This window comes from Pagrus major, chromosome 10, assembly GCF_040436345.1.
Source record: "Pagrus major chromosome 10, Pma_NU_1.0".
NCBI classification, from domain to species: domain Eukaryota; kingdom Metazoa; phylum Chordata; class Actinopteri; order Spariformes; family Sparidae; genus Pagrus; species Pagrus major.
The window spans coordinates 23,062,671-23,076,498 of record NC_133224.1 but is presented as its reverse complement, the minus strand read 5'-3'; the positions used below and the strand labels follow the sequence as shown (position 1 = coordinate 23,076,498).

The 13,828-nt window shown below is 40.6% G+C and overlaps 1 protein-coding gene across 1 annotated transcript in view; it reads right to left on the bottom strand.

Annotated features, from left to right (window-relative positions):
- LOC141003856 (glucosidase 2 subunit beta-like) overlaps positions 1-13,828 on the bottom strand; it is a 126,616-nt gene that overhangs the window by 30,111 nt on the left and 82,677 nt on the right. The window contains exons 11-12 of the mRNA XM_073475332.1: positions 12,301-12,370; positions 9,875-9,964 (exon numbers count right to left, since the gene is read on the bottom strand). Of these exons, the coding sequence (XP_073331433.1) occupies positions 9,875-9,964; positions 12,301-12,370 (160 nt within the window). The remainder of the gene's footprint in view (positions 1-9,874; positions 9,965-12,300; positions 12,371-13,828) is intronic.

Below are 13,828 nucleotides of genomic sequence, written 5' to 3'. Positions count from 1 at the left end.
TGGTCGGCAGTGAGGGACAGCAGCTGGTCTTTATCCGTCTTTCAAATGTCCGAAAAAAATCACAGAATTACAGAATCGTGGTGCTTTAAAAGTACTAAAATGCTATGTGTTTGTTGTAAGTATTTTATATTATTAAAATCTGATTGAGGAGTTATTTTAAGGTCATAATTGCTGGTTTAAATAATGCAGTTTCTCAATTAATCTTTCATAAAACAGATGTGATGAGTTTGTGAGTAGCAGCTACACAAATGTAAAGGTACTATCGTCTTTTCATCAAATTTCAATGCGAGCTACGGTAAAGACAATAATCAGCAGGCTTTGTTTTGCACGCCTGAAGCTACCTTTGAGGGATTATCAATAATATATACAGTATATATAACGGAATGTAAATGATCCTACGTAGGTGTTGAGCAAGTTGGCTCAAAATAATATTTTACACTTTTCCTCCTCAAAGGTGTAAAAAAAAAAAAAAGAAAAAAAAAGGCTCATAACACTTAAACGTGTTAGGAAATCTACTTCAACATGACTTAAAGTGATAATTAGAGTTCCCACATTAAAAGTGAAAAAGAAGAGCGAAGCCAGGAATCAGAGACTTTGAAACTTAGAGAGTGACTGTGAAACATCTGTTCTATATTTTAAATGTGTTCCCTTCTCGCACGGTCTGTGTTTAAGACGTGCGCTAAAACTAACAGAGTGGAAATACAGAGGGTAGCTTTCACTTCCATCACAAAAGGTGTGTAAAAACAGTCGCTGGAGATTTTCATGAGAAGAAAGTAAGGTAGGATATTGCATAATAGGCTTTAACAATGGGCCCAATCTTACTTATTCTCCTTTTTGCCAATTCGGATAACGAAAGGGTTAGTGTAAGGGGATGTCACGGTCTGATAACAAAGTGAGGTCCATGAAGGAATGGTTCCAAGAGGTCAGTGAGTCAGAACTTGACAGGCCTGCACGAAGCCCTGGCCTCAACCGCATCCATCACCTGGGGGATGAAGTGGAATACCGAGAGAGAGCCAGGCCTCATCGTGCTACGTCACTGCCCGACATTGCTAACGCTCTTGGGGCTGAATGGGAGCAAATGCCTGCAGGCAGGTTCCATAATCTTGTGGAAACCTTTCCAAGAAGGGCGAAGGCTGTTACAGCAGCATACTAATCTCTATTGTTATAGAATTAGATGTTCCAAAACCACATGGCTGTTATGTCTGGATATCCCCATGGTTTGGGTAAGAGGTATCCATATACTGAAATGTTGTTGTGTTTTATTCAATGTTTTTGTGTTTTCTGAAATTTAATTGTGTTCTGTCCCTTGGGTCCACCAAATTATGGCCCCGTACTGTATGACTAAACTAACAACAGAGCAGCAGCTACATAAGACTTAACTATATATGGACATGTGTGTAAGTGGAAAGCAACTCTTGAACTTGGAAAAAGCATTTTGACAAAATATTCATCATTCAAGGTCCCCTTATTAGCTTTTTCTGGGGTCTTCAACCACATATTGCAATGTACCTCCACAGATGGAGTCAGTTGTCATGGAGATAATTGCTCTGATATACTGCGGTTACATAACAAAATTTTCATGACAAGTGAAAACCAGTAAACTGTATCCGCCGATGAAGGCAATGTTATGCTGGAAGCTCCAGAACAAGCTAGTACATTGACCTTAAGTGAAGGATATTTTGTCTAACTACATGTGGAGATGTTTATAGACCAACATTACGCTTGCACAGATGTTATTACAGTATATTGTTTTAAATGAGTCACATTGATAGCCAGGCCTGCTACCAAGATCAGTATCGATCGCAATATAAAATCAAACATCCTAGATCAGAACGTCACACATGAATATAAATGCTTTCAATATACAGGTTTGAAAAAGTTCATGTATAATCGACCCTGGTCTTAAGATGATGAGATAACACCATGACTTCTATTTTTATGCCTAACTATGGCTCGCTTTTAACAACTTCATCTCATATTCTGACATTCAAAGAGAGTAATTTCCAAATGGAACAATCCTATTACAGAGTTATTTTCTCTGCGTGTTGAGCATTTGAACAACATAACAGAAACGGCTCTCTCGGGGTGACGAGATGTGCTTCCTCTGGCTGTGAAATATCATTCTCAATCACAGGTGTTTTAGTGTAGTAAACTGATGGGAGCGATCCATTTCAATAATTTGCTCCAATTTGCACCATACCATTGTCACTCCTCAAAATACTCATTAAATGGGTCAAACGCACTTAAAGTCTCGGCCCCGTTTCCGTGCAGAAAATGCTCGGGGTAAGAGGTTAGTAGATCAGAACCACCACAGCTATGCTAATGCAGAAACTCCTCAGTAAATACAGACATAAATGTCTAACAGGGTGCAGAGTCTTCTTACAGCAATCATACTGTGTTTGTATCGTGTGCATTTAGCTTGACTGAAGATACAACAATGAACAAACATTGCCCAAGCACATGTTTTATGTCATAAATTACACCATAATATTGTTGAGTTGCTTAATGTGTATGTATAGAAAAATAATTATACTGTGACAGAAATTTCTTACAGTTGCTAAACTAGATCTTATTTGATTTGATCAGATAGCTGTTGATCTCACCAGGAAGTTCAGGTTGTCACAGCACAGCCTGTAAATGAGACACAGCGCGAAAAGAAATATAATATAAACACTGATTAAACCCAGGGATTGTAATATGTATGCACTGAGACTATTTGCTGTCTGTCTTTGGGGGTTTTATGGATTTTTACTCTATGCTTAATTCTCTCCTGGGTCTCTCCATTAAACCTACAGACTCTTTTGTTGACCATTTTAACTGTAGGTCCGAACCAAACCAGTCAGCATGATAAGGAATATGAAAATCTTTGCACCAGTTTCCAGCCATCTATTATATATGGTTGACGTCAATGCATCTGCCAGTAGTGATGTTACACTGACCTTAACTTACTCTAAATTGTTTTATTCATAAAATAACCACACTCATCCACACTGCTCGACCTTGTATACAAAGCTGAAGGGAAGGGTGACGTCTAGGCCTTCCAAAGCTCCTGCCTGCAAAAATCCTGTAGATTTAGATCAGCTCTCACTCAACAATCCCATTATTTTGCCTTGGAGTTATTCAAAATAGTTAATCAGAATAAGGTAATTGGCAAACAGAGAGCTGAAGTATACATGAAACATGATCTATTAATACTGAATTAATGGTGACACTGTCAATCTTGAAACAAACATGCAGTGTTTTTTCATCCAATTGCATCTTTCATCAGCTGTAGCGGCATCTGCTCTCCCAGTAATCAATATTTTGATACATTTAAGACATGTTGGATATTTTATCAGCGCCTGCCTGAAACTGAAGAGAAACCCCTCAGACACACACAAGCGAAAATCCTAAATATAAAAAGCTTCAGTCCAAGTTGACCCAGGCACACATAACACAGGGAGGCTCCGCTGTTGCTTCGTGGTTTACTCAGTGCAGAAGAAATTAAGCTTAATTGCAGCTCATGTTTTTGTGGCTAGGTTTGGTGTTTTTGTGTGTTATGTGCTCTCTGACTAAAGTGCAATGCCTGTGCAACAGCAAGCAGATGAAAGCTTAACCTGAACTGGTACAGCACTGACAATAATGACAACAATAAAGATGATTAGCTCGGCTCCGAATTATCTCACTCTGATTTAGAAACGGCGAGTCCTGGTGTGCAGTGACAAGCTGGGAGAAACAAACAAACAAAAAAAAAAAAAAAAGATCTCTAAAAATTTGACCTGGACTGTTTCAACACCACCAACCCACAGAAACTCTGCACACTGCCCACTTCTCTGGCCATACAGTTGGCAGCTTAACAAAGACTGATGAGATGTAATGATTTTATGACCCCACCAGACACACATGCAGCTCACTGCCAGCCCACAGGTCTGCTGGACCAACGGAAAAACTCATGCTACTTCAGATGGCCACCCCTGCTGTGGAATGGGCAGGATGTCCACGTGCTTTCGGTTGCTTACAGGAAGCAACCAGCATCTTGAAAGCCAAAGGCTTTGTTGGATCACAATTGGTTGAGGGAGGCGGTGATTCAACAGGAAGATAAACTGACTGTGCTGTTCAACATGGCGTCTCGGAAAAACTTATTAGGCGGCATACGGTTTTATAAATAAATACCTCACAGCAGAGATGCTGCACCAGTTTAACTAATTAAATTGTTTGGCTGGTGCAGAAATGAAGATGCAGTACACGATTCAGAAACACACAGAGTGGGAGAACGGTTTCAAATTGTTGCTCTTTCTTCTATATATAAAACAATTATTCATGATTATGTAAAATGTCCTTGAAAAGGCCTTTAAAAGAATTAAATGTTATTAATGGGTGTTAAAATCTGTGGTCATTTCAGTTCACTGCGATGAGAGGTTCAGAATCGATGATAAAACCTGACTAAAATGAGACTGGTAATATTTTATATTTTTCTCACAGCCAATAAGTCCGATGAATTTAATCTGTGTAGTCAGAGCCTGATGCAGCTTCTTCCTCTGTGCCAAAGATCTCCATTGTTGTCAGGTTTATTTTCAGCCCTGCTGTTGTAAATACTTACTGACAAATTGCCTATTTACACCAAACAATTCCTCGCTGATTTTTTCTTTTTCTTTCTTTTTTCAATGAAAGCATGCAAATGTAATATGTATTTAAAGGTGACCTATTATGCTTTTTTGTGCATGAAGATCTTGAAGGTTTGCACCAATGGGAGTTCCTCTCTCCCACAGCAAACACTGCCCCTTAAACACCTCATCGGTAATACCGCCTGCAATTCTTAAAATCACACTACGTCACCATGTCACACATTTGCATAATTTATGCCTGTATTCTTGGTAGAAGTGAAGCTAAAAACACGATGGAGCTGAGTGGAGACATGGTGAGCAGTGCTGGCTCAGGCATGTGTGAGCAGACCAATCAGAGCAGACTGGGAATTCAGGAGGGGGGGGGGCTTTAAAGAGACAGGAGTGTTTCAGACAGAGGGGGAATACAGAGCTGCTATACTGGACAGTATGACAAAACTGATGTGTTTTTTGAGCTTTAAAGCATGTAAACATATTCTAGTAGTAACCCAAAATAAAATTAAGGCTTGAGCCACAAACAGGGTCAGGCTGTCAGAAAGTATTATCTTTTAACAATGCCGCCTTCTCCTTGACACTACAGAATGCAGATCTTAATGCAGGTGAATGCAATCTCCCTGCCCCCTCTGGACCAAACATGACCTTTTGAAGCTAATTAATTGCATGAGCAGCTCATTAAGAGTAATGCTAAATTTCATGCTTTAATTTAACAACAGTGTCTGTGCCACATCTATCATAATTTGAGAGCTACTGGGTGTGACAAAGTGCTCACGCTCCGAGGCATGGATCTGCATAAACAGCCACTGCAGCACAACCACTTATTTTAACATCGTTCCAATTATGGTTAACCAGGCCCTCTGCCTCTCTGTCCCCCTCCATAAACCCGAGCAAACAAGGTTTGCATTTCATTTGTGCGCATGCATGCATTCGTCTGTTGTTAGCTGGTTTGCTTTCTGGTGTTACATAAATTTCTAATAGCACACGGCCTAACATCGAAAGCTAACGTCTTCTTTTTACTATTTAATCTCAGAAAACTGACACAGCAGATGCTCTTAAGAATATCATTAGTAGCAACAAGTTCAGTGGAATGTTTCCATTCCTGACAAGTATCTGCCAGACAGCAAATACTGTCTAAATATCCCAATGGTCCTTGTCAAACCCTATTTGTACGAGGATGGTATTCATGGCACAGCCCTTATGAAATCCACCACATATATGGCTCTTCATTTCCATGCTACTCTCACGACAGCGAGCAGACACATCTAGGACTCCAAACCACCCGCCTTGCAATGGTTTATATCCAATTTGAAACAGCTCCCTCTAGGCTATCCTGATGGAGTCTCTTTCTTCCCTAGAATAACCCAGTGCACTGCTAAGGCCATGTGATGTTCTACAGACAGTTGGAAGTGTCACTTGTGCTGCGTTATCCTTCTCTCTTCTCTGTCAAAGCTGAACCACAGTGGCGGGCATGACTCACTGAAGTGCTGTACTTTCTAATGACACGAGAGCGGAGGCTGAGTCAATCTGACCTGACAGTCTTGCATAAATCACGGCCCTTCGATTTAAGTTGCTTTGAGGAGTGTCAACAAATCCACGGGAGGAATATTAGACTCTGCTGTAGGTAGGGACTCCGCCTCTGAGAACTCATTATGGGGTGTCTTCCTTCATGCTGTGCCAGGCTGTGTTGACTGAATTGCCAAGCTTATTTCTGATTCACTGGCAGAAGCCTGCGTTTTAAATTCCCGACTCTTGATAAGGGCCCACCAGCAGCCTAAAGACCATTTCTGGGGAAATACATGGATTTTTAATGGCTGAATTTTTGGGAGGTGAGCTTCAATAGCGAGTGTGATGTAATCTTAAAAAAAAAAAAGGTAAGTCTGGGGTGGAATTTTAGGAATAATGCCATTAAATGATAATGCACCAAGAACAAGCTCCCTCTCTAAGCTTTTATTCATGTTGTTTATGGTGTTTAGAGAGAAACTGATGAGAAGGCAATGTGGAGTGTGCTACTACACAAGATTTAGCTTCTAATTTCGCCCTTAATCATTCTCACTTGAAAGTATTCAACAACAAAAGGCTGCTATTTTTTCCCCCCTCTGAAATCAAAGCAATTATATATTTTTTTCCCTGGACAAACAAGAGAAGGCTTCAAGCCCTGGTTTGCAGAAGTGATTCACACCATCATGAGGCAAGGCGGAAGAAATAACTCGACAACGAGGTGCAGAGAAAGGGATCCTCCTTCGCAGAGACAAAAGGAGAAATCTCAGCTGACACCCTCAGATAGAAATGAAACACACTCTGAACGTTAACAAGTTCGGCCCGCAGTATATACTGTAAGTGTAAACAAGAGCAAATCTCCTGAAAAGCAATCGCTTCTATTTCCCTGCTCCATCAATGATCCTCAGCTGGCAGCAAACCGTTTCCCTACCACGCCCAACACCAGCGCCAGTTGAAATCCATTCAGTGAAATAAGCTATTAGTTACATTACAGATAGACAGTGTTCCTGCTCAGCAAACTTTTATGGCTCAGGGCACTTTTTTTCCAATATTGGCTTTCACTCAAGAAAAGAAAAAAAAAAAAAGGGGGGGAGCAATTTAATCAAACGTGAGAGATCTAAACACCGGGGAGGGCGGATGTAAGACGAATTCAACCGATGATCAAGAAGCTGGAAAGAGAAGTGTGTGATTCTGTTCCATTATTGGAGAGAAACTGTAGCTCTGCTCGTTCGCTCACTCGAGGGCATGGGAGGAAGTGCTATAGAAAGCCGTTGGTTTATGTGTCTGTCAATGTCATGTCTTTTCAGGATCACGGTTCAAGGCGAACAGCAAGGATAAAGGGGGGCAGGGATGGGAACTGGTACATTGCTGAGAGGGGTGCTGGTAGGTCAAAGGACCTTCAGCTGAGTTGACGCTGGTGGATATTGTGCTCTTCAATGAGTTGAAGGATGAAAAATAACATGGAGTCTATGATACCAATAGGGCGGGGAAAGAAAGGTAACAGAGTACAGTGTGGGTTTCTGTGCCCCGGATGAGGACTGAAGGTGTGAGAGATAATGTGACTTGATACATCTCAAATCAAATCAAATCAAATCAACTCGTCACATATACAATCCTACACAGTACATCATACAGAGGAATTCTTGTGCCTAGTCGAACAAATGGATACAAATATCATATAAAAGAATCTAAAAACTAGATTAAAATAAATATATATATATATAGAAAATGAAGCTTGTACGAATGGGATTAAGTTTTAGGTATGCTATTCTTTACCATTCTAATGTGTGAAACAGCTATATACAAGTAAATTCTTATAATTTGGTGACGTTAACAGGTTTGCAAGATACTGCTAACATTAGTCCTATTAATTGCTATTGCAGTGCCTGTTTAGCTCATCAGTCCCGCACAGCAGCTAGCTATTTAAGCTAACGTTAGCTCCATGAGTTCCAGCTGATGTTTTAATGTTAGCATCTGATTCGCTTCAAAATGAGAGCATCGATATACTTGACGCTACATATATGATATCATGCTAAAAGACTGAGGCTTAAGCGGACATTAATATATTTCAGCTGCTCAAGACAGAAGTTTGACATATACCTGGTCAGTTCATTTTAACGTTAAAATAGAAAAGGCTCATAGAGTCAGGACCAACCAATATGTTCAGTGAATGTAATGCTTTACCAGACAACAAGTTTGGTTGAGTTAAGTTGAAACTGGAGTGTAAGCATCCTGAAATTCAATCAATAGCAGGGCTGAGCTGCTACCATTAGCCTAAACTCTGCTAGCATAAAAGGGCCAGCTTCAAAACAGTGAGGAATTACTACACGGTGGATGTTCTACTGTGACTAGGACAGTAAATATAACATCTTACCCTATAATGATGTTGGCTTATGATAATCTGTTTGGCCTTGGAAGTAATGCCCAATTACCAAAAGTAAGCTAGTTAGCCTGAGATGCAAAACAAAAGTAGTTTGATAACGTCGTGAAGTAGCATGGGATCATGGGAGTTGTAGTCTGATGTGACTCTGGCAGAAATGTTAATGGCCACGGTAAGTTTTCCAGTTCAAGTTCTATTAACGTTCACGTCTACTTCCTTTCTCACTCTCTGGCATATTATCTGATGTTTCCCCGGAAGTTAGAGCGACAGGCAACTAAAAGAAATGCCCTGTTACTTTGAATAGATTTATGCATTTCTCTGGGTTTGAACATTGATGGAAAATTTAGGGACACATAAGTATACATCCAAACAAAATATATATAACAAATATATAACAAAACTAATTTTTGGACATTATCAATGTGGACATTGTTACATATATGTTTAGGTCTTTGCATTCACAGAAGTAAAGGATGATCAATATCATAGGAGCGAGCTCTACTTGCCTACATCATGACAAACACCCTTGCAATCAATGTGCAATATTATCTAATACTGTCTCCAGTAAAAGACTGAAATAGATTTTGTCTGGCGCAAGTACAGAAACTGCAACTTCCCTTTTTTCAGATTTTGCCTCCTAAATGGCAAACTAAGCAAACAAATCACACTGGTGTATAAGGGCATGGGAAAACCACTGATTCCAAGGATGTCTGAAAAATGTATTTGCAGTGCAGATCTCAGTGCAGATCTCAGATAATTTTCTTTCAAAACTGCAACCACCCACAGGCCTCTAAAGCTCCAGCTGGCAAGCAATCCTGAGGAGAACAGATTCTACCCCAGCAGGGGCCATAGGGATGCAGCAGGAGAGAGTAAAAGAAGCTCATTCTGTTGATTAAATTTAGTTGATTTAGCTGCTTGGCTTTCTCCAGGGTGACTTGGAGCTCACAAATTATAAACTTTAAATGGTGGATCTTTACTGAGAGGGTTCACATTTGCTACAGATAGAATTTGTTTTAGTACAGTTGCTCAAAATAAGATGGATTCCAGCCTCTGGTTAACATATTGATTTTGGGATGGGTGTTTGAAACTGTTTACTTTTCAATCCAGCGATTTTCATGGCTACCTGCAGTGCAAAGGTATCACACAAGAAATTGCTTTCCATGATTCCCATTATTGATATTAGACCTAAATATTAAAAGCTTTACCAATTCCTGACAACAGTGTCAGATGTATTTTTCTGTCAGCGTGTGCCTCAGTGAGAAGATTTTATAATGAGTGTATTCTGTATTTTGAGGCTAACAGATGTTTGTATGTATGTTCCCGACTAGTTTCCATATTGATGCCAGACACAAATAAGCATATAAAACAAAAAAGCAATCAATATTCTGTCAGTACTTACTCGTATACTTTGAGCTTGTAACACTGGCTGTTCAAAAACAGAAACTCCCAATCTGTTCCGTAGTCTATCGCCAGCTTCTTCTGGAGATCACTGAGGAAACCAAAATAAATATATTAGGCACACTTTAACCTTTGAAAGAACACTAGTGGCATGGTTTTAAGCAAATAACGTTTTATGTTATAAAGTAAAAGGTTGCAAATTTAGGTTGCGTAATGGCTTGTTACTTGTGTGTTCCAGTGTTGTGAGCCATTTGTTTTAAGTCCCTGACAAAGTCCTTGCTTAATAACTTCTACATGACTCCTAACTGTGCTGGACAATGCTTAACTTGCAGCTTTAAGTGACTGACTTCTTGGATGGAGTGTTGATGAGGTGGCCCTTTAAAGCCCATCCCCAGTTTCCAATTATCTGAGCTGGCGAGGGCTGCTTTTCTTCACTAATCGCAAATAAGGGAACTGGGCCCTATCTCTAATGGCGCACAGGCCCTTATTTCCATATTCATAACCTGGAATTGCTAATGGGGTTAACAAATGTTTAGGGAGGGTGATTGTTTCGCTTGAGGTTGATAAGGCGGGGTTCTGCAGGGGGAAGATTCGGGGTCGGAAAAGCAATGCAGGTTGCGTAACTGTGTGCGCATGTGATTCTCTGCAGGGCAGGGGTCAAAGCGCTCACACACAGAGCCAATTTTGCGGAAATTGCCCTTTACAGCACGTTAAAGGAATGAAAGGTGTGGACTAATGAGGAAGACGCTTTAATTTCATGCCAGTTCATGAAGACACAAATGCACTAGCACATTTATATCTGCAAACCTGATAAAGGACATGGCCTGAAGAGAAGTGGGGGGGATGCTCCAACACACAGAAATGATAGTGAGTAATTTGACCAGGAGCAACTGAAGCTAGGTGGACATCTAAGAAATAGAGCAACTGAAGTCACGCCAGCTTCTTTTTTCCTCCTTTCCCCTCATGCAGGTTTGTTTAGGGGGAAGAAATCTTGACCTTTTGGTAACTGCCATCTCTGCGGCTGGCTCTCGCACTGTAATGAACAGTTTGGAGGCCTAAGGGCCACAGTAGCTACTTATCAGCTATTGCTGGCTGGCTCAGAGCTCTGTGAAAACATCTGAGCGGGAGCACGAGCATGTAACAGGAATTCTCGAGCAGACCTGCTCAGGTTTTGTCTTATCAGCCGTCATGGTGTGTGACTGTATGTACTGTGTAATGTTAGCAAGGATTAGAAGAAGAGACTTACAGAAAAGCAACGATTGCAATTTTCTTGGTCAAAGTCTGACCTGCCAATTCTTATTTTTTTTCTTTCTAAGAACTATAATTAACAGCATACGAAAAACGTATTTGTAACGCTTTTTTTAATGTAAAATTCAATTGTGTGTTCGACTATGAAAGAACTAATTAAAATAACACGTTGTAAGCTATTTTAATGGCCTGTTAGTGAAATGTCTCCCTCTTATAAGCATTTACGCAGCGTATTCTGGTATATCCGGGACTCCTATTGTGAAAGATAAAAACAGAAGGAGTCTGTCTGTAATGCGCCGACATGTGAGTGGAATAGCGCTGCACTGGCTCAGACAACGGATCCTTATCCTTAAAGTAAATGTGGAATTCATAACCCTCGGCTACAATGTTTTACTTTCCCCGGAAAAAAAACTGGTGCAACAGATCAAAACACATCCTGTTCTCAACTCGCGTCAGAAAGTGCACTGTTAAATGATGGCAGAACGCAGTAAAGACTCTCACACTGACCCGCAAAGTGCACATAATTTGGGCAAATAAATAAAATGTTTAGTTTCTTTCTTTTAGTTGGTGCTGGCGCGAACAATCAGATATATCTGACACTGATTCCCATCCCTGGCCGGTCGATCGGTGCATCTCTACTACACAATCAATGAACCTTCTTAATTTGGAAACATATTTTGCAGCATTTTGAGGCTGACAGATTTTCTGGCTGGAAATGTAAGTGCGTCACTAATTTGTTGTGACAGGAGGTCATTTCTGTCCATTAACACGGAATAATTACAGTGTTTGCAGCACTAATTTGTGCCATGTCTGTCTTGAAACAATGGCACAAAGAAGTTTGGATAATTCATACCCAGGCAGACACTGTTTGGCACAAAGTAAGTTGGAATAGGCCTACCCATCAGAGCACAGTAGGCAACCCATAGCGTTTGTTTTTCTTCATTAAAATTAGCCTTAGGTATCACACAGTGCAAATTCATTACTGTGCAGCTTAACTCTTTAGCACAGAAGGATGGAGTCTATTTTAAGGCCTGGTTACATACCATGCCGCCCTGCTTAAAGTGCTGTAGCAATGTAAGAAGCAAATGCATCGTCCACATGACGTGTTGAGGATTTAGCCACAAATCTGTGACAATGGAGGCAAAAACCTCTGCTTCTATTTCTTTGTTTTTCCCTTACCTTATTTCCATGTTGACTGTCTCATAGGCTTCTTCTACCTTCTTTAGATTGGTAGCCTCCCACTCTGCAGCTAGACAAAACAAAAGGTCAGACAAATTAACAATGCAGAGTTGTTGCATCTCAACAGCTGCGTGTTGCCAAACACTGGGCTCTTAATATAGGCTGTTATATCTAGGACTGAGAGAGGAGCGAGGCCTGCGTATAAACAGAAAAAAATGTTATTTCCAGGTGTGGTAACTGCAGAAAGGCCCGCAGGCTTATCAGTCTCTTTGCACTGACAATTGTATTAACGGAGAAAAGAAGTCAGAGGGAGTGTGAGAGCAGCAGAGGTGGCCACACCGCCGATATGTTTGTCTCTCTTTGCCGCACAAGCATGTTCTTTGTATGACACAATGTTAAAGTGAGTTATTCAAGTGAGTGTGAAAAGTGAAAAAAAACAAAAAAAAAAACATTACGTTACTGGAAATACTGTATTTAAAACCCTTTTGGTTGCGTATTTTACAATTACAATGAAAATCTCTTTGTTCTGAACATTAGCCGTTGATTAATTGTTGATCAACATGAAATTATTAACAACATTTTAATAATTTGTTAATTGTTTTTAAAGCAGCACTAACTAATGTTTTGGCCACTTGGGTAAAGAGGAACAAGCGGTAAACCCAATATGGACATATTATCGAATACATACAGCGTATATACAGTATCAAGTATATAAAAATGATCTCAAATGTACAAGAGGTACCAAACTAAACTAAATTAAATGAGAAGAACATCAAGCCATATTGATGTATTGACGTGTAGCTTGCAGCCAGTTAAGGTCAGTACTCTTTTCATTGATGCTGATCTCATACAGGCTCGCACCTACATGTGGTAGGCTACTTCAAAATTATGTTTACATCTGATTTAGTCATTGGTTATCCGTTATGGATCACAACACTAAAAACAGGATAACATATGAACAAAGAGGCTTAAAAGCCGAAGAGAGAGAAGGTGGCAGAAAGCAGAGGTGAGGAAAGGCTGAACAGACTCTAGTGTAATTCTCCACCGCTGATGCAGCTGGGGATATTATTGTGGTCATTGTAGTGGACAGGTTCCTGAAACTCTTGCTGGGCATGGCTGCAAAGACAAGGAATGTGTATGCAGTAAGGCTCGTGTGTGTGTGTGTGTGTGTGTGTGTGTGGGAAGCTGTCACAGCCCTGGCCTGAATACCAATTAGCATGTTCCCTGCACGTGGTCTCAGCTGGTCGCCATGAAGATACCCCCCACACAATTCCCCCGGCACCTATTTCTTGCCGAACCTAATACAGATGTGGCGTGTCCAAGAGGCAAGCTGTGATTTCCCATGCTGTAATGGCTATTTTTATAGCACCAAGAAGAGGAGATCTGTCCCTAACCCACCCCCGATCCCCTCAAACTCCTCCAGAAAATCAGTCACTCACACAAGAATGTTCTCCAGCCTCTCTCTTGCATACTCTCAAGATTCCCCTCTCTTGCCCTATTTCTTTCTTTCTCACACACACACACACCA